This window comes from Silene latifolia, chromosome 10 (genome assembly GCF_048544455.1).
Source record: "Silene latifolia isolate original U9 population chromosome 10, ASM4854445v1, whole genome shotgun sequence".
NCBI lineage: Eukaryota > Viridiplantae > Streptophyta > Magnoliopsida > Caryophyllales > Caryophyllaceae > Silene > Silene latifolia.
This window is the reverse complement of record NC_133535.1, coordinates 13357072-13377307: the sequence shown is the minus strand read 5'-3', so window position 1 is coordinate 13377307 and position 20236 is coordinate 13357072. Positions and strand designations below refer to the sequence as shown.

The window sequence follows — 20236 nt, the reverse complement described above, 5'->3', positions numbered from 1 at the left end:
AGTTTTACATATGTAGTTGTTGTAGGTTAAAATAATTGGCAAAACGCATAAAGGCCTGTCTCCGTTATTAAAGGTTCATTTTGGCGAGCTGCATTATGTTTATAGAGATGACGTTTTGTATTTAATTATAAACTGGTTGTGCCTATAATAATGAAAAAGCTAACTACATATTATAACTATGTCACTTGATGTTATATTACTGAACGAAAAAACTTTTATGCTAAAAGCACTAATAATTCATCGGTGATCAATAACACCAATCACGGATTTTTTTTTCATCAATGATTCTATTAACATAGTTGGACTTTTTTTATCAACTTAAGAACATATTCTTATAGATAATCCTAATAGAAGCCCCGTGTATTGCACGGGCTTTCCAACTAGTATCACATTGGGTAAACTTAGGAAAGTGGTAACTTGTACTTAGGGGGTGTTTGGTTGAAGCATTTTGGAATGGAGTTAGATATCTGATGGATTCTAACTCCATTCCAACCCCTTGGAATCCCATACCCATCTTTCTCCCCAAGGTTCCAACTCCATTCCATCCAACACACTATTATTCTCATTCCCGGATTGAACCAAACAACTTTAAACAATTCCCGGATTGAACCAAACAACTTTAAACAGGTATGGAGTTCTAACTCCATACCTCCTTAGAGTTAGAATCTATTCCATTCCATACCTAATATTTGAACCAAACGCCCCCTTAGTAGATATTGTAAACTTATTTATGGAAAGTTGTGACTTTTTAGGTAAATAATCACTTAATTTTACAATAATATATCTGAAACGCGTTATATAAGAATTGTTGCAAGGAGGGAAGCAGGCGTGTGTTCTCGTTTATCTGTATTACTTGAACACTTCTTCTTGCTCTCTCGGTAACTCTTTCTATTCTCTCAAGTCTCAAATTTCTTTTAACTTTATTCTCCATATATTTATCAAAGTTACGTTCTTTTCTAATTATAGCATTCGTTTGATGTTCTATTTGTTGATTCATTACGCTGAAAATTAAATAAATTATACTGTATAAAGCTAGGGAACGTAGAAATTTTTAAACCCTTTTCGAATTGATACGTAATAATGTATAAAAAGTTGGTAATTTTTTACAATTTCTTGAATTCTTTGTAGTTAGGATATAAAGATTGAAGCTTTGTGTTTATCATGCATTTGAAGATTGCATGATACTTAGGATTTCGCCATGTTTGTTTATAGCAAAGCAATATGTTGCTTGATGACGATTGTAAAGGACTTCATTCGCGATGAAGTAAATAAAAAACTAATCTTTTTAACAAATTCTTGTGTAATGCGGCCGTTATACAAGTAGGTTTGTAAAACGGGTTTTTTGGTAACTAAAATTTTACTGTAATAGTTCGTGATGTTGGCATAAATGCTTTTAATTTTTATTCAGTTCCATCCTGTCCTCTTTTTTCTTCCAGTTTCCAAGGTAAAGTGTTTGGCATCCGTCTAACCAGTAGCAAGATGTCAGACCGTTTGCCTCGTCTAGCCATTGTTCGCTCAGATCGTTGTAAGCCAAAGAAGTGCGGTCAAGAGTGCAAGAAGATCTGTCCTGTGGAAAAGACAGGTGCGGTTTTGTCGTGTGTACCTTGACAATATGTTTCACATGAGTGCTCTCTTTTGGTGAATTCTCTTGATTAAGTCTTCTTTTGTGAACCTCCTGTCTGTTTCTGATTTCCGCCTCAATTTCAGGGAAGCAATGTATTGAGGTCACTGCAGCAGCAAAACTTGCCTTCATTTCAGAGGAGCTTTGCTTTGGGTGCGGTCAGTGCGTCCAGGTTGACAACTCAACTCTGTAGTCCATTCTCCTACCCTTCTTTCACTCCACACATGAGTGATCTGATGTACATGTTCATGGAATGAATCAATGCTTGTGTTTAAGGTCACTAAGGATATTGCGTTACGTCTGTATGCAGAAATGCCCTTTTAATGCTATCCAAATTATCAACTTACCTAAAGATATGGATAAAGATACAACACATCGATATGGTCCAAACACATTCAAGTTACATAGGTTAGAAGAATTAATTTATGATTTTTGTTTCGATTTTTTTATTTCTTTCACTTTTGAATGGTTTAACTACTGTACTACAGGTTACCTGTTCCGAGGCCAGGACAAGTTCTTGGTTTGGTTGGAACTAATGGTATTGGAAAATCAACTGCTCTTAAAGTGCTAGCGGGGAACTTGAAGCCTAATCTGGGGCGTTTTGATGTAATTGTTTGTTTCTGCGGAATTTGTTGATTAATTCTTGATATCTTTCTGTTTCTTCTCCTCACTTGACTAATGTGTTCTGTGCAGAACCCCCCAAACTGGCAAGAAATTTTGACCTACTTTCGTGGCTCTGAGCTTCAAAATTATTTCACCCGCTTACTGCAAGATGGCGTGAAGGTGCTGTCTTTCTCTATGTGATTTTTCTCCTGATTCTCTTTGTACTCTCTGTGTCCCCAATGCAATGTTTTTGTCTGTGTGTGTGTGCGCGCGCGCGATTCCTTTGGCACCTGGTTCCTTGGGAACAATTGTTACTCTTTCTAAATTTGACAGGAGCCTGTAAAAAATTTACCATTGCCTGAAATGATCCGCAAATTTACTGTTAGGGTTAGGGTTTAACCTGAAAAATATATTGATCTGACCTGATGGACCCGATCATTTTGACAGTTTACCGCTGTCTTTGCATCATACTGATTCATTTTAATGAACAGGCAATCATCAAGCCTCAGTACGTGGATAATATTCCAAAGGCAGTCCAGGGAAATGTCGGAGAAGTGTTAGATAAGAAAAATGAGAGAGATGTGAAGGCTGAAATATTGACTGATCTTGAACTTAACAAAGTTTTGAATCGTAATGTTGTGGATCTTTCTGGTGGAGAACTGCAGAGGTTTACCATTGCTGTGGTGGCTATGCAAAATGCTGAGATATACATGTTTGATGAGCCTTCAAGTTACCTTGATGTGAAGCAAAGGCTCAAAGCTGCTAAAGTAGTTAGATCGTTGCTTAGGCCTAATAGGTATCCGCTCCTATTCTATTACTTCGTCCATCCCATTTTTATTGTCTCCATTTCCCGTTAATTTCTTAAAGCAACAGTTTTCAAATCCAGCATTTAAAATGTCGTAAACTATTACTAATCATAACTTGTGCTTGCCTTCTGTCAGCTTTGTTATTGTAGTCGAGCATGATCTTAGTGTTCTGGACTATCTTTCGGATTTCATTTGCTGTTTATACGGTACACCGGGTGCTTATGGAGTTGTTACCTTACCCTTCTCTGTTAGAGAAGGTATCAATATATTCTTGTCCGGATTTGTGCCCACTGAAAACTTGCGCTTCCGTGATGTATCCCTTACATTCAAGGTACACCTAGACATACTCCTAGTTGCCATGTTTTTTCACAACTTACAAGTGACAGTCTCAAAGACTCTAATGGTATTTAGGTATTTATTCGTTTCATATTGTATTCTTAGGTTGCAGAGACGCCTCAGGAAAATGCTGCGGAAGGCCAGTCATATGCTCGTTACAAATACCCTTCTATGACAAAAACTCAGGGTGGCTTTAGGCTATCTGTCAGTGCAGGTGAATTTACGGATTCCCAGATTGTGTTGATGCTGGGTGAAAATGGGACGGGGAAGACCACATTTATTCGTATGCTGGTAACTGTCTCTCCTAACTTATTGTATGGTGATAGTATGTGAGTATAAATATACTGAAGTTTGCTTACAGTGAAAAACTGAATTAATGTCGCCGTAATTGTCAAAATTCAGGCTGGTCTGTTAAAGCCCGACAATGTGGGAGACTCTGATGTTGAAGTGCCGAGCTTCAATGTTTCATACAAGCCCCAAAAGATCAGCCCAAAATTTCCACACACTGTTAGATATCTGCTTCATCAGAAGATAAGCGAGTTTTATATGCAGCCTCAATTTGTGTCGGATGTCATGAAGCCTTTGCAAATAGAGCAGTTAATGGACCGTGAAGTTGTTAATCTATCTGGTGGAGAGTTGCAGAGAGTTGCATTGACTGTGTGTTTGGGAAAGGTAAATCTTTGTCCATTGCTCCCGGCTGCCTGTTTTTACTGTGCTGCTTAATTCTGGTGCGAAAGAATTTGATAAGTTTTTAATGAAGAGAGGGAGTAGTACAGTCTTTGACATTTACCTTTTTTTGCTGAATCTAGCCGGCAGATATCTATCTGATAGATGAACCAAGTGCATATCTCGACTCAGAGCAGCGTATTGTAGCCGCAAAGGTGATTAAGAGATACATACTCCATCGTCAGAAGACTGCCTTTGTTGTTGAACATGATTTTATCATGGCAACATATCTGGCAGACAGAGTGATTGTTTATGAAGGGTCACCGTCAGTGGATTGTACAGCAAACTCCCCTCAGTCGCTGTTAACCGGAATGAATCTTTTCCTATCTGTAAGTCCCATTGACCAGTTCAGGTTTTGCAGATGCTGTTGAAATAGATCTTAAATGTGTGATTTTCTAATTTGTCGCTCTTTTTTGTTAAACTGCAGCATCTGGACATCACATTTAGAAGGGATCCAACTAACTATCGGCCAAGGATCAACAAATTGGAATCCACGAAGGATAGAGAGCAAAAATCGGCTGGAACTTACTATTACCTCGATGATTAAAGCTGTACAGATTCGCCATTTACAAATGTATGATCTTCTGAAATTTAGACGTTAAGCTGTCCATTGAAAATCTCTCGTAATTTCCTTGACCATTCAGAATTTTTCTGCTATCCTTGATTCCTTGGTTTATTGGTATGAATACCTAATGTTTTTCAATTTACTGTTCTGCAGGAAGTGACTATGTATATGCACTGTACTGAAGGATATTCGCGGCAAGTGCTCATTTTACTATTAGCCTTTATTCAACATTGAAGACGAGTGTTCAGACTTCAGGGTGATCAATCAATGGCCCTCGAGTTATATTACATTACATTACATTACTCCTGCTTTCGTAATTTAGTAATTCTGGTAACTTGAACTAAGGACTAGTTCCTCTTTGTAGAGATATATTTCCATGTATGAATCGCTTCAAGTTCACCTCGGTTTATTAATTGATCGTGTTATTGCCCATCGTCTTCCATGTTTGTGTAAGTGAACATCGTAAAACTGGCCTGATTTGAACTAGGCCCCAATTGACGGGAACGCAAGTAGACAAAGCCGATGACCTTAAGAGGTTTCAGCTCGAGAAATAAATAATATTTTATTTATTCTGAATATACCCCTCTTCTAAATATACTCTCGACTAATCCATTTACGCTTCATTTTCCCTCCAGTTAACTCAAATCCAAATTAAATCCGATAACTGAAACCAAATCAAAACAAAAAAAACAAATGGGCCTCCATTTGGTTCCAAAGGAATAACAAAAAAGCAATCAATCCCACCAAAAGGCATAAATTCCCTCCACTCCCATCAACATATCATCTTTACTCATCAACAACAAACATTCAAAAGCATCAAAGAACCAAAACCAAAAAGCCAAAATGTTAAAAACCATAAACCACCACCATTGCAAAACCTTCAAATTCCTTACACTACCCGTCTTCCTCCTCGTCCTCGTCCTCGCTCTACTCACCTTAACACAAGCCTATATCTTCATTTACGCCGGTTGTTCTCAAGAAAAATACCAACCATCCTCACCCTATGAAGCCAACCTAAACTCCTTCCTTACTTCCCTAGTAAGCTCATCCTCTCAAACACTTTACGACACATTCGCGATAGGGAATTCCACTTCTACCCCTACTGACTCAACTATTTTCGGCTTATACCAATGTAGAGGTGACCTTAAACCAAGTGACTGCACAAGTTGTATACAAAGTGCAGTCTCCCAAATCGGACTCATTTGCCCTTACTCTTACGGAGCTACCTTACAGTTAGAGGGGTGTTATGTCCGGTACGAGAGGTATGACTTCTTAGGCAAACCGGATTTGACGATTATGTACAAGAGGTGTAGTAGAAGTACAAGTGTAAATGACCCGGATTTTTTTAGTAAAAGGGATGATGTTTTAGGTGCTTTGGAAGGTGGAGTCGGGTTTCGGGTTAGTCAATCCGGGTCGGTTCAAGGGTTTGGACAGTGTTTAGGTGATTTGAACCCTAGTGATTGTTCTAGTTGTTTAGTTGAAGCTGTTAAAGAGTTGAAGGTTCTTTGTGGTTCTGCTCCTGCTGCTCATGTGTTTTTGGGTAAATGTTATGCTCAATATTGGGCTGCTGGTTACTATGATTTGTCTACTGGTGCTGCAGGTAGTTCTTTTTCCTTAATTTGTTTAAAATTAAAAATTAAAAACCATGCATTTTTGTAAGAATTAACTCGGTGAAAAGAACGACAATATATAGTTCCTCCGTCCCAGTAAATATATACGTAGTAGCTTGCATGTTGCATGTGATGTTAGTCCATAGGATTAAGGGAGTATGATGGGAGTAAATGAAATCCGTTTCATTTATTTGTTTATCTTTTATTTTTATTTTTTTATAAAAGGTATTTTAATAAAAGGTAAATAAATAATTGTGGCGGACGTTGTTACATTAAACAAGAAACAAATTACGTAAAATGTAGTGTAAGTAAAGTATTAAAATGGAGAAATTAATAATAAATTGACTCGAATCAACCTCAAATTCGAGAAATTATTCATACAATGGAAAATTTTTTAAAAAAAAAAATGAATTATAAAATTTTGACGACCAAGTATTTTTCAGTGAAGTGGGAGTAACTTACGTGTTAAGTTGTCTCTAGAATAAAAATTTTCAACCAATAGGGGATAGTTATTCCTATATTATTATTCCCACTTTTTCAAGAGAAAAAAAAAACAAAAAATGTTGATGAAGTTAGTAGGAAGTTTGGGACACCATAAACTAATGGAATAACTCATTTTTTATATAATAAACCTTAGTTTTATTATTGTATCAAAATTGGATTAGCTATATCATTTTAAAAAATGACCGCGGTAATATTCGGAATTTGAATTGACATAATTACGATGCCATGGCTTACTTAAAAAATAAAAATAAAAATAAATATGATGCCATAGCACATTGCTAGGAATCTTGACAAAGATCTGTCATGTAGTGTGATCAATAAATTGCTTACGAGTTTTCTAGCTAATCTTTTTAAAATCATAACAAACATAAAGATAACGTCAACCAGCTGATAACAAGTCTTGATATCACCGTTTTATCTACAACAAACATGTACTATGTAAGATACTAAAGATCCATCGTTTATCTACTACTATATCACTATGTCGATATTTGATACCATGAATTTACCACCACAGTTTTTAATTGGTACAAAATCTACTACCACAATTCCACAAAGTTAAAGGCATCAAGAATATATACTTAGTTTCTTTAAATAGAAGACACTCGGCCCCTCTCCATCACACTTTTAAGTTTGTGCATCATTGTATGTCTTATCGTCTTACACTTTATTTTCTCCCTACTGACCATAAAATGGTAATCATGTTCTTTTTTTATATAGTCATGATAACTTAGATAGTTAGGTTTAATGATCACTATAAAGTTGCAGGTTGCTCTTGCAGTCTTGCTTAAAACCGCCTTAATTTCAGTCTTCTCACAACCTCTTCTTATTTCCATCCTCTATTTTAACCAGGTGTGAAAGCATTCTTAAGTTGAGACGATCTTAAACAATAATTGGTGATAAAATTATGAACCCAAAGTATTTAGGCTATAAAAAAATGAATTGTAGTCTTGTTTGGAACTTTTTGAATTGATTTATTTGAAGAAAGCTCTAATAATTGAGGTGAATGATTTGTTTAAAGAACATAAGTTTAGTGCATGATTTCTTAATAATATAATTCCCCTTCTTTTAAGACTAGAGCATTCCTAGTTGATACTCTTCTTTTCATGCAAATCCACTTATTTTAGTGCATTAGCCTAAAGAACAACCAACAAAGGTGCTTGTCTATCTAAGTCTACCCCCACCTATTCAAGTTTGAACAAGTCTTTCGCGAGATTATAAGACCGTCTTATATGAGAATTAGTGTTCAGGTTGATACATTACCCTCAATAAAGTATAAAGTATATACAGAAAAGACGACATAATATTGATATAAACAAAAACATTTTTTAAATTGATGTAATATAGTAAATGGTTGTATTTTACATAATTTAATTATTCCAATATGTGGGTGAATAGATCCAACGCATGAGGATGATGTTGCAAAAACAATAGCTATCATTGTTGGCATTATCGGCGGCATTGCTGTTCTCATCGTTCTCCTCTCCGTTTGTCGGAAATCATGTGGTGGCGCTCACGGCGGCGGCAAATAAACTTCCGAACTTCATTTCATTGGTTCACTTGTGGATTTCATTTCCATGAATTTTCTCAAAGAATTCAATGTAAATTACATGATGGATTCACGGATATGGTTCTAAAGGATGATTCATGTCAGCCAACCCCAAATCATTTTGAAATTAAGCTGCGGTAGGAACATAATTTAATTTACATTTTCGGTAGTTCACTAATTAATTACCCTTTACAAATGTACTCTGTAATATATTGCATGCAATGCATTACCCCGTTGCAAACTCGCTACTCCGCAAAATCAATTACGAGTAAGAGCTTTTTTCACAGTGATGAATCTTCAAAGTAAGAAATAAAACCGGCCAAGAACTAAACACCTAATCTTATGTGTAAATATATTTACATTCAACCACCGAGGCAAAGGGGCTGGGTGACCACTGCTTAACAGAAATGTCGGCGAGGGTCGAGAAGCAGGGAAGTCCATGCCCCCTCCCGACATAACTAAAGTCTTCTACCTCTCCGCCTAATCTTTTGTTAGCCACATATGGGGAAGGTTACATCAGAAGTTGCCTAGGAAGGAAGCCAAACATTTGAAAAACACCATCAAAACATCAGAAGCTGGCATCTGCTGGACAGTTTCCTGGAATGTAGTTGTGTATCGAATAAAAATGCATGTAATTGACTTCTATCCTAATACTACGTGCACTCTGCACATGCATATGCATAGCTCGTTGCTACTGCAAGCTGATGCACATGTTTGTTTGCTTAAACCACCACAAAGCTCTTCAAATTAAGCAAAATCCCACTGTCGTAAATTTGCAATTACCATAAATAACAGCATTCCAATACTCGCAAAAACTTGTTTGCGACAGTTTTAACGGATAATTATATGTTATAGAAATGCGCGTTTTATAAGTCTGACGTTTTGAACTCCGTCAAACAAATACCAGTCAAACAGTTATGTTAAAAAGTCGCGTAAATTTCTCTTACAAACTACTGTAACATCTTCACTACTATATATTTAATCAATCTCGATCATCACAATACAGCCTGAATAAGGTGATGATCGAAGAAGCATAACCGGCTTTAAGTAAGGTTCTTGTCCCCTAATAAGCCCTCTCAGTATCCCTAGAAAATACTCCATACATCTAGTCTAGTTGACAAATAAAAGTCAAACAAATAAGCCTGTCTTCTTAAACATTACACCTATTTCCTGTCATTTTTCGAATCCATCAAATTAGTATATTTGTTACTAGTGTGCATCCCCAGATTTACAATAAATCTCAAAACATAAAATATAGTAACTCAATAATGCATCATAAACCTAGGTCTCTTTCGTAGTTCTAAGACCATCCCCAAGCAAGGTCAATTGCTTGGTTGTGACCTTGCTTGGTCACGGTTAATCAAGTAATTAGTATTGTTAATGTGTGACCAATGGTGGTTAATTTGTGACCAAAAACAAGAAATGGTCAATTTGTGACCAAGGTTGATCAAAAGAGGGGTCTTATTGACCTTCTACGTGTCAATTTCTTATTGGTTGAACAATTATAAAACAATAAAAAACAATGACTGAGAATGTTGTAAAGTGGATAATGATTGGGTTGATGACCTAGATCGCGACCTTCTGCTTGGGAGGGTGAAAATTGGTCAAGGTTAATAAGTTAGGATTAAGAGTAAAATCGGGTCGCGACCTAGTTAGCGCGACCACTGCTTGGGGTTGGTCTAAGTTCTTACATTACTAAATAATGATAAAATGAGATAGCGTCACTAGGTCGTATCAAGTCTTGGAGCCACCCTCTCACGGAATCTCATATGCCCCCATGTAGGGCTCATTATTTTAGTTGACTCTATATGTAATACTCCGTATATGAGAGGGTGGTATCGATAATCGGTACCACCTGGTGGCGGCCTATCATAAAGAATTATACGGAGTATAAAAAATTATTGATTAGAAAGATCTCGATACCCCCAGGTGGCACCGATAATTAAAAATTAGATTAAAATATTGATTAGAGATCCGTATCTTACACTAGGTCTCAGGTGACCCTTTGACTTAAAGCTAGGCTCCAAATTAAAGCACTTAATATATGCACATGGACATTCAACATTTGACCCTAAATTGAAGCTGACGCTTAGTTAAGAAATATCGCATCTATGTATATATATACCTCGTCATACATGCCATACTTCTATCACCTCTAAAAACGTCTTAAATTGAAAACAATAGCTCCGCAAAGATATCAAGGAACAAAAACAAATATGGCAAGATATCATGTTTCCTTGCTACTTCTCTCCCTCTCCATCCTCCTCATGGCCGGAGATGCAGCAAGTTGTCGTCGGTGCTCTAGGACTAGAGCATTCATCATGTCCGCGTGTAGCACAACGCGCTACCCTAAGGTATGTGAGCAAATATTGTCCGGCTATGTCAATAGTACAAACCTAAGTCATGAAGAGTTGGCTCAAATAGCATTAAAGGTTAGCTTGACTCGAGCTAGGTTTGCTCAAGCCTACTTAACCAAGTTGGCTAGTAAACTTAAGAGGTCACACCATACTTCCGAGTACCTAGCCATAGGAAGTTGCATGGAGAAGATTGATGATAGCGTCACACAACTCAGGCAATCAATATTTGAGTTACAGAAGTTTAATACAGAGGGCGGAGTTGATGACTTTATGTGGCACATGAGTAATGTTGTCACATGGACTAGCACTGCACTCACCGACCAAAATGATTGTGCCGAGGCTTTTTCAGGTGGTAGGCGAGGGAAGAGCATCAAGGCACTTGTTAGTATGAAGGTGAACGACGTCTCTAAGGTTACTAGTGTTGCTTTGGCTTTGGTTAATCGGTTTGTTCTTAGACACCGTTTCGCTCGTGGAACCCATATGCCCTAAAATCGATCATGAAACCGCCGCTTTGTGGTTTCAAGCTGATTAGCGAACAACCTCTAGTCCAATAAATGTCTTGAATACTAATCCTAATCTTCTCTTTTTTTTGGCTCTATATGTAAGTGTGTGTTCATAAACTTGAAGTGTTGTTTAAGTATTATTATGTAATACGCCATTGTAATTAGAAACATTAGCAAAGTTTTGTCACCTTGGAATTACATGCAAAATTACTATGCAAATCTATTGAAAATAAGTGCCCCCCACATTTCACAAGTTGCCACAATTAAAACTATGACTAACTATGCATCAATCTCAGACCCTGGTATACAGCTAGCATCGACGGACGCAAATTATAGGGCCCGACGGTTTATACTGTTTGTGCATTTTGCCAGCTTTTGTGCTTAACCAGATAAAAAGTTGTAATTTTATTATAAAAAGTTAAAATTTTATAGGTCAGCATCGTCTACATAATAACCCAGAAATAAAATTTTCTGGGTCAGCCACTGAGCAGTAAGCTCATCCTAAGCAACTAAATCTTGCGGAATAAAATCTCCAAGAAATTAACAGACTTGGAGCATCCATTTTCACCAGCAAGCAACAACGATGAATATGGTCATGACACTCGCGTTAATCTAAAAATCTACAGCTATGGACAGTATGGCATATTCTATATTAACATATGCTGAAGTCGACACAAGTTGGTTACCTTACACATCAATTTCTGGACCTGGATACGCGGGTAAGCTCATTATTCGTTTGTCGAGAACTGGGCCTCCGACTGTGAAATGATATAGACTTTGATAGTCTGATCCCTTCAGACCAAGCACCTCATGCACTGTAATATATATCATACAGTTGTCACTTGTCTGTAAGACCATTACGACGATAAAACTCTCCATTTGACAATACATATAAACTTGGCAAACGGGTCTACCTGTCAAGTCAGGTTGGTTGGGTCCTGACTTTGATCATTTTCGGGTTTAATAAAATTGGAGCCGGGTTGGGTCAATTCAAGTTTGTTGTATAAAATTATTTAGAGAAAGTAGACTCTGCGCAACAATAAACATTCATGTTAGGTCATATTGATCGGGTCAATTCGGGCAACCACTAAATTTCGGGTTAGTTCGGGCGTGGGATCGGGTGGTACAAGTCGACCATTGGAATCGGGTAGAGTATAACAGTCAAATATTCTCCTCATTGTTATTCACCAAAATCACTCCCATTCTTTAATCTTTAATCTCACTGTCAACACCAGAAATTGAGGAAATTTAGAGTTATCATTCATAATCACTGATAATAATTATTCACCACTACAGAATCATAATTCAAACCGAAATTACACTGAATTACACTTCACCCCGAAATTACACTGAAGTTAGGGTTTATGAATGGCAGCACGGGAGGCGGATCGAAAGCAACAACAATTGAGCCCTAAATCGTCAACAGAAGTTATTGCTATGGCGAAAATGCAGCATTGCTGTCTTCTTTCTGAAGACAAAAAGGTGAAATCTTTGCTTTAGGGACGTGCTTTTAATTTGTGTTATTGTGTTTATTAATGCGGTAAAGTATATATTTTTTTGGTGTGCTGTTGTGATACTGATCGTTATTCTCTAGTTTATGTACTCACTGACTCAGTGTTGGATTGGTGATTTGGTGGTAGTGTTGATTTTGCCGGTCGTTATGAATATGCTAGTTAGGTCGAAATTTGGATGGTTCCTTAAACATAGGGATCGATAAGAAATTTTGGGGTAAAACACTCATTATTAATACGAAGTAATAATTATGACAAGAATACTTAATAAGCAACTATTAAGCCTAGAATAATAACTTTTCCTAATATCACCATGCACACTGGGTGATTTATTCAAATATATCCTATAATATAAATTGTTAATTTAGATTATAAACTCAATTTATTCGATGCTTAAGAACTCGGAGCAGAAGCGCCAGAGCAGTATTGTGAGACAAGCCTTTGAATAGGAGGGATCTTGACGTCCTTAAGAGCAGAGCAACAACCAGAACTCATCGAGTACTTGTGAGTCGACAAGAACGAACGGAAATCATCCACGCAAGGACTCAAGTTACCGTGGGCGGGAACTTGAGGAGCGGATGTTGGCGACAGAGAAGGGAAATGTGGGTGTGGAAAGTGAGGATGATGAAAATAAGGGTGTGGAATGAAATAAGGGTGGTGTCGGAAGAACCATTGTTGTTGATCATATAAATCATTCTGTGTTTGTGCATCGTCTTGTTGTTGGGCGAAAGCAACTGATGACAAGGCTAGAATAGCCAGGATTACCATCATGGTCTTCATCTTTTTTTGAGTTTCTCGGGTTTTTGAGATTTGTGGTTGATTATGATGAACTCAGTGGGAGTTGATTGCAGAGGCTTTGGGATGAGTTCATGGATGAAGGGGTTAGATGGGTTTATATAGTAATCGGAAGAGAGTGTTTGAGATCAAATTTTATGTTAAAATCACAAGAGTTGGTGTTCTGATAGTCTTCTGTTCGGCAATTTTTTTATAGAAGATTAGATAAACTTGGATGCTTGATTAATAACGTACTAATGCATGGTTTTTTTTCACTAAGGATAAATTTTGTATCTGTTTTCGTTGATGATTGGTTATACCGTTATAGTAATATTATTATATACAGCTAAGATTAATTTTGATAAAGAAAGATAATATTGATGACGATTATGCAAGATTAATAATACATCTACAAAAATACACTTCATAAACCATAAGTCCATAGAAATATAGAATAGGACTTGAGTTTGAGACGAACACAATTGCTTTTAAGATGGGTTTCTGCAATCCAAGTAATACGGAACTACGGAGTAGTTAATTACAAACATAATAACACTTAAAATATACACTAGCATACACTTATTCAACAAGAAACGCGTATTTTTATAGAGTTGTAGTCTTGTAAGTTCGTGGAGGTTAAAGAGTACGAACGTACGATAAAATTATGATGTATGTACTTCAGAACTTTACGGTAATTAGTTTGTAAGATTATTTTGTAAAATTGTTATATTGTATAACTAATCAAATAGTGCAAGATGATCTTATTTTAAAACTTGTAAATTGTGATCAAACAAACCCTACACTTCATATTATTCATTCATGGATCATTATTTCATCATCAATTAGGAAAAATTATAAGGTGCATCAACTCATCAAGTATATATATAAGATTATCTACCCTAATTAATGGAAAGTGTTAACTTTTATTCTAGTGCGGTGTTTAGTTGGGCGAATTGGAAATGAATGAAATGGATTTGTTCAATTCTAGATTTCTAGTGTTTGATTGAGTTATATTAAAATGAAGTTAGAAACTTGGTGAATTCTAACTCAACCTTAACCCATAGGAATCCAATATCCCTTGAAGTTTCAAACTTCATTATCATCCATACAACTTTAGAGTGAACCAAACAAACTAATATATGTTTCGAGTTCTGAATCCATTGTCTCATGATATCTTATTTCATTCCAACCCTTTGAACCAAACAACCCCTTCAGATTCTGCTACAATTGTTTATAGAAAATGTGATCAATTTTAACATTCTCATTAGATAAGGCATACGATAACCTGATATACGTGGTTGATTAGAGAATTTCTCTTCATTGAATTAAAAGGTTTTTTAGTGAATCTCATTCGATTTCGTTCGGATTCGAGTATAATAGTCAAGAGTTGTCAGTGACTCGGTATATAACAACATTAATCCACATAGTAGAGTAAATCAAAAAAAAATCAGCTTTGATCATAGGAAGTTTTTGGCTTTTTCATTAAGTAAGTCTATATCCGTCACAAGCTTGTGACGCGTCAAAGTATCACCCACATGGGTAGATAAGACAAAAATTAGTGCGTCTCGGGAGTCACAAATGACTTGTGTCTTTATCTACCCCATGTGAGTTTTATTTGACCCGTCACAAGCTTGTGACGGATAGCGTCCATCACAAATGAAAATTTGTGTTTTTCATTTCTCAAAATTAATTAAGTATTCCATATAGGTTAACCTAGCCTAAGCTTACTCATAAAAGAAGAATAAAGAGCACCTACACATTACCAAAAGAGTTGTTTGCTTCAAATTTCCTAAAAGATCTTTAAGTGATAGGTTTAAGTGAGCTTAAAGTAGAATAAGTAGACCAAACAAAAATATTCCGAACTGAATGACCGACTGGAAGTGACATGACCCAAGCCTAACCCAAAGCCGAAAAGAACCTAAAGTAATTCCAACCCCAAATTAACTTGACACCAGGCCTAAATGAACCAAAAATCCTATTGTCACAACAGAAACGACTTAATTGACTGACCCCTAACCCGGAAGACATGAATCGATTAAATCCATACCCAAAATGACCACAAAGAGCATGCTCAAAATGAGTCAACCTCCTATTGATCTAGCCTGAATGAATCATTTCCGAGTCTGGTCATAAGTTGGGCGCAGGTAGTAGTCCAAAACAAGGCTTAACGCTTAAATCATTGATTTACACAGCACAGGGTATCTACATTGTCTAATCAGTATGCATTTGAATGAATCTAATACTCCGTACACTTTTACTTTTGACGGTGCTCTTATTATCTTCAGATTCAACAAAACAAATTTCCAACAGAGTTTTCCTTTTCCATTGAGGATGTAAAGAGTGTAAATGAAAAGCAATTCATGATTGTAACGTGATAATATTACCTGGATCATCAAAGAAGCACCCAATTCCTGTGGCACTAATTCCAACTGCATGAGCCTCCAGGTAAAGCACCTGCCCGAGAACACCAGTCTCCCAGAACAGACGAGGATACATCCAAGCACCTTTTTCCCTCAATGAAGGCTCGAAATGTGCTATCATGCCTAGGCTAAAACAGCCATCACTAGCAATATCCTGCATTCGAATTCAGACAGACATTTGAGAAAGATTTTTTAACAACTCACAAACAAATGTGTAAGAATTTGGGATGGTTTAACATGTGATACCGTCTTATACAAGTGAAACCATTTCATGTGGGCTCTCATTTTAAGTCAAAACCTACACTCTCCCTCACGTCCTTTTATGATGTTCTCATTCCATTCACTTGCGAGAAAACTACAAAACCTGTGTTCTCCAATTTCTGCTGAAGACACATCACTTTGGTACCATATTCCCAATTCCATATTTCAAGACAATTCACTATTACTCCGTATCATTTATTGTAAAATATGGGAATTTTTTTTTCCTTTTCCTATGCTCTAGAAATGATATTTGATACTCTACCGTCCATTCATATTGGTATAGGGACCACAATAGTACAAAACTTCTTGATAACTGTAGAGGAATATGAGCAAAATGGGTATTAAAGGAAGGCGTTCAAAGTTCAAATTTTAGTGCCGCGGTAAACTCACAGAGTTATCACTGCTTCAAGGATCATAATTACTGTTTCATACATGATAAAACATGAGACTAAGAAAACTCTCAGTTGGCAACTGCAACATTACCTGATGGCATGACAGTCTCTTTGAGAGCTCCCTACAATCACCAAGAGCAAGCTCATATAACGGAAGATCATCAGGACAACCGTCAGGCTTGTTCCAGGTGAATTCCGGCTTCATAACTTTCCTAAGATCTTCAAAATGATCCTCATTCCTCACCAAGAAATACAAACCATTTCGCAAACCCGAAACTCTATGAACAAACAAGGCAGCATGCACCTCACTATCCCAAGAAAGAGCCCTAAATGGCAATGCCAATGGTTTCCCCTGCTTCCCTTCACTCCTCGACCCAGACGGGAGGCAATGCAACAAAATTTGGTAAAATGTATCTCTATGAATTTCAGTCACACCATCCATATCCACTGCACTCCTTCTGTTCCTTATCACCTCCCTAACCGTCAACTCCTTATATGAACTCTCACTACACACTCCACTGCTCTGAAATGGATCAATCCTCGAACACTTCCCCACTGACAACGGCTTCTTCACTACCTCTGAAGTCTTATAGATAACATCCCAAACTATATGCTCCTTACTTAGCATATTAGCCTTCCCTTTCCACTCCAATCTCGAAAACTCCTTCGCAGCCTCACTCAACTTTGCATAATCAACGATACGACCCTCCCCTTCACCACAAGGAAAAACAGCCAACATACAATCAGGATGCTCAAACTCAATCTCAGGAAACTCCCCCTTCACAGGGCGACTTGGCACCGAAAATTTACCAATATCCCCAACCCCCATTAACTTCTCCAACTCACTACCCCCTAACCCATCAAGCAACTTAACATCCCACCCCAACTCAGCAGCTGCCATAGCAACAGAAGCAATAGCATGTCCCACATCATGATTACAATACCTAAATGCTCTCTCACCATACTTCCAAGCTTCCCTCCAAAAAATCGACGAAAACCCGACAAAAAAACAATCATCAGGTAAACCAAACTTGCAACAATCCCTAAAAAACCCATCTCTAATTTCAGCCCTAATTTCTAACCCATGTTCTTTCGGAGCATAATGTGCAACAAAATCAAATTTCGACAACGACCCAATTGCAGGAGCAATGATATAAGCTTCAGTAGGGTGTAAATTCCCACTGCTAGGGTTAACCCTAAGAGACCAAGTTGAAAACCCAGTAGTTTTCCAGGCAGATAAAGCTAAAGAATCATACAAAAACTGAGAAATTGATGAAAAAGACATGGGTTTTGCAGCAGGAAGTGAATTAAACAGAGAAAAGTATGAAAGATTCGATTTTTTTCCTTGTTCTTCGTCAGTAATTGGAAAATGTTGAAGATTGATTAATGGAGAAGAGATGTACCTTCTAAATGGGTCGGGTTGATTAGCCCAATCTAGACGACCCGGACTTCTTGCATATTGGGTGAAATTGTGTTTGGTTTGTTTATGGTATTGTAAAACTTGGTTGATTTTTGATGTTTGTTGTTCATTATTGTCTGGGATTGAGGGAGAAGCTGAAGATGAAGATGAATGTGGTGTTGATGATGATGAGAATGACATGGTGAAAATTCTGGAGATGGGTTTAGGAGGATGAAGGTGGTGGTGCAGAGAACGTGAGAATCTTGGAAAGAAAATGTGGCGGGGATGATGGCATTGCATTTGCGTTTTGATGATGTTGGAAGTGTAAACTTTGATGCTTTTTTTTGCTGAGCTAATGCACAGTGTTTCTGTTTGTTCTAGATGTTTAAAGAACGGTTTTGCAATAACGATTTTGCTACCCGCAACTCTGCAAGCGCGGTGTAAATCACAATGGTTAAAAGTTAAAACTTAGGTGAAATTTTTATAGGTCCTAGGTTTAAGTTCATAAGAGTAATTTTTGGGGATAAAATGGTTTAGGGTTATGTGGCTTACCGCTTATGCCTATTAGATTTCGATCTTGTCACCTCTTAAAATGGGTGGTTGACCTGATGTACATGGTTTATAGGTCATTACGTATTCTCGAGGGTTTTTATCCAGTGCGCACCAAAAGTAACGGTTGCGGGTTCTCTCGTCGTCCAAAAAAAAAAACGATTTTTCTCCCATTCGCTTATACAGTCACATTACAACTGAACGGATCAATGGGAACGAGGTCAAATTGAGTTGGATTGTCGGAATTTAAGGCGGGTCGGATCGAGTCAGGTCAATCAAGTTTGGATTTGTAATTATTTACTTACTTAGGGATCATGGACGGTATGCAACAATAAACACTGAGATTGGGTCATATTAATCGAGTCAATTTGAGTCGGGTCGGTTTTGTCTGGTTTATTGTTGTGTATGACTTGGAAAATGGGTCTTTCAAGTCGAGTTAATTCCGGTTTGAGTTTGCAAGAATCCGGGTCATGTCGAGTCGAGTTACTTTGACTTCGACTCATTTTTGGGTGGGTTGTTATCAAATTAGTTGGGGATAAGAGACTGATACCGTTGTTTTAGTATCAAAAATAATATTTATAACCTAATTACTACTAACAGAAGCTACTGGTAAGCAGGGTCGAACCACAGGGAGGTAGGGAATTATTAGTTGCCTATATTTAGTCTATAAGTGATGGGGGGTTTGATTTTGAGCTATAACTAATGAATGAAAATAAAATAAATCTAAAATTAAAGCGAATAAAAATGTGAATAAAGTAAAAGGATGTGAACAATGACTAAAAGGGTGCTAAAACGATCGGTTCACTGCAGTTTTGACGGCGGTAATCCTAGGTAAGTCTGATAAAAATCATGTAGATGGGCAAATAAGAAGTCCTCTCGGTCCAACTTAACTAGAAGCGCCTTTCAGCCTATGCTACTGGTCCCTAGGTCTCACTAATACTAACTCTCGCCCCGAAAAGTGATTCCTAAAGCTTAAATTACTTATCTTTCGATCTTAACGTAATTTAGTCGTTACAATTATTAGTTTATTTCCCTTCCCTATCTCTCGATCTTCTGGGTCGGTCAATTCCTAAGTATTTAACAAGTCTTCTCTCGGTCTCGTCGTTAATATTGCAATTAAAACATTGAAACGGTGCTAATCTAACACGATGCAGTCGATCGACCAGTTAACCCGGTCGATCGACCAACAGGTACATTCGATCGACCAACAAGGTCAGTCGATCGACCATACCCCGACTCAGGTCTACCTATTCTACGCCGTCTACACTACAGATCCCCTCACATCTTAGCATGGTGAATTTAGCTGCACATGGTAAACTTAACAACAACTACGAAATTGATAACAACAATTAAAGAAGGCAAAATTAACGTAATTGAATAATAGACTTGCAATAATTGAATTAAGGGTTTGGGATGCTATTCTATCAATTCTAATCTAACAAAAGAATTAAAGTAAACTGAAATTAAAAGAGGATTACCGAATTAAAAAGGGGCAGGAAGCAATTCCGAATACAAAAAGAACTTTTCTTGAAAACTAAACTAATGAATGATAATTGAAACAATAAAGTTGAATCTGTAAAAAGAGTCTTTTCTGAATTCTCATCCCCCCCCCATTTTGATGAATGAGGTCACGTTATATAGGAGTTTAACGTGACTCTTATTTCCTAAAACCTAATTGCAATGGGCTTCTAATTCTCGTTATTTTAATTTCACGTCAGAGTCGTGGTGTGGTCGATCGACTATCGGGACC

General features: G+C 37.2%; 4 protein-coding genes across 9 annotated transcripts; 3 read left to right on the top strand and 1 right to left on the bottom strand.

Moving 5' to 3' along the window:
- Nucleotides 1-738: 738 nt before the first annotated feature.
- LOC141607467 (ABC transporter E family member 2-like) lies at nucleotides 739-4994 on the top strand. Of its 2 annotated transcripts, none has more exons than XM_074426818.1 (13): nucleotides 739-878; nucleotides 1437-1582; nucleotides 1708-1793; nucleotides 1932-2029; nucleotides 2110-2227; nucleotides 2315-2404; nucleotides 2716-3020; nucleotides 3166-3361; nucleotides 3472-3657; nucleotides 3769-4038; nucleotides 4176-4421; nucleotides 4520-4666; nucleotides 4811-4994. In XM_074426818.1, exons 2-12 carry the CDS (start codon nucleotides 1480-1482, stop codon nucleotides 4637-4639), a joined length of 1818 nt encoding a protein of 605 aa, XP_074282919.1. In that variant the 5' UTR covers nucleotides 739-878; nucleotides 1437-1479; the 3' UTR covers nucleotides 4640-4666; nucleotides 4811-4994. The 2 variants fall into 2 exon arrangements, with proteins under 2 accessions (XP_074282919.1, XP_074282918.1); XM_074426817.1 differs by lacking the exon at nucleotides 739-878 and adding an exon at nucleotides 968-1091.
- Nucleotides 4995-5381: 387 nt separating this feature from the next.
- LOC141605195 (plasmodesmata-located protein 8) lies at nucleotides 5382-8604 on the top strand. Its single transcript, XM_074423878.1, has 2 exons — nucleotides 5382-6257; nucleotides 8170-8604. Exons 1-2 carry the CDS (start codon nucleotides 5501-5503, stop codon nucleotides 8301-8303), a joined length of 891 nt encoding a protein of 296 aa, XP_074279979.1. The 5' UTR covers nucleotides 5382-5500; the 3' UTR covers nucleotides 8304-8604.
- On the bottom strand, nucleotides 8422-18391 carry LOC141605194 (uncharacterized). Of its 5 annotated transcripts, none has more exons than XM_074423876.1 (4): nucleotides 16630-18325; nucleotides 15850-16039; nucleotides 11867-11995; nucleotides 8422-8917 (listed from the first exon to the last, which is right to left on the bottom strand). In XM_074423876.1, the coding sequence occupies exons 1-3, from the start codon at nucleotides 18235-18237 to the stop codon at nucleotides 11868-11870; spliced, it is 1926 nt and encodes a 641-aa protein (XP_074279977.1). In that variant the 5' UTR covers nucleotides 18238-18325; the 3' UTR covers nucleotides 8422-8917; nucleotide 11867. The 5 variants fall into 5 exon arrangements, with proteins under 5 accessions (XP_074279977.1, XP_074279978.1, XP_074279976.1 ...); XM_074423877.1 differs by having other exon boundaries at nucleotides 8422-8847; XM_074423875.1 differs by lacking the exon at nucleotides 8422-8917 and adding an exon at nucleotides 8966-9082.
- Nucleotides 10537-11559, top strand: LOC141605197 (pectinesterase inhibitor 9-like). Its single transcript, XM_074423879.1, has one exon. The coding sequence runs from the start codon at nucleotides 10537-10539 to the stop codon at nucleotides 11164-11166; it is 630 nt and encodes a 209-aa protein (XP_074279980.1). The 3' UTR covers nucleotides 11167-11559.
- Nucleotides 18392-20236: the final 1845 nt, after the last annotated feature.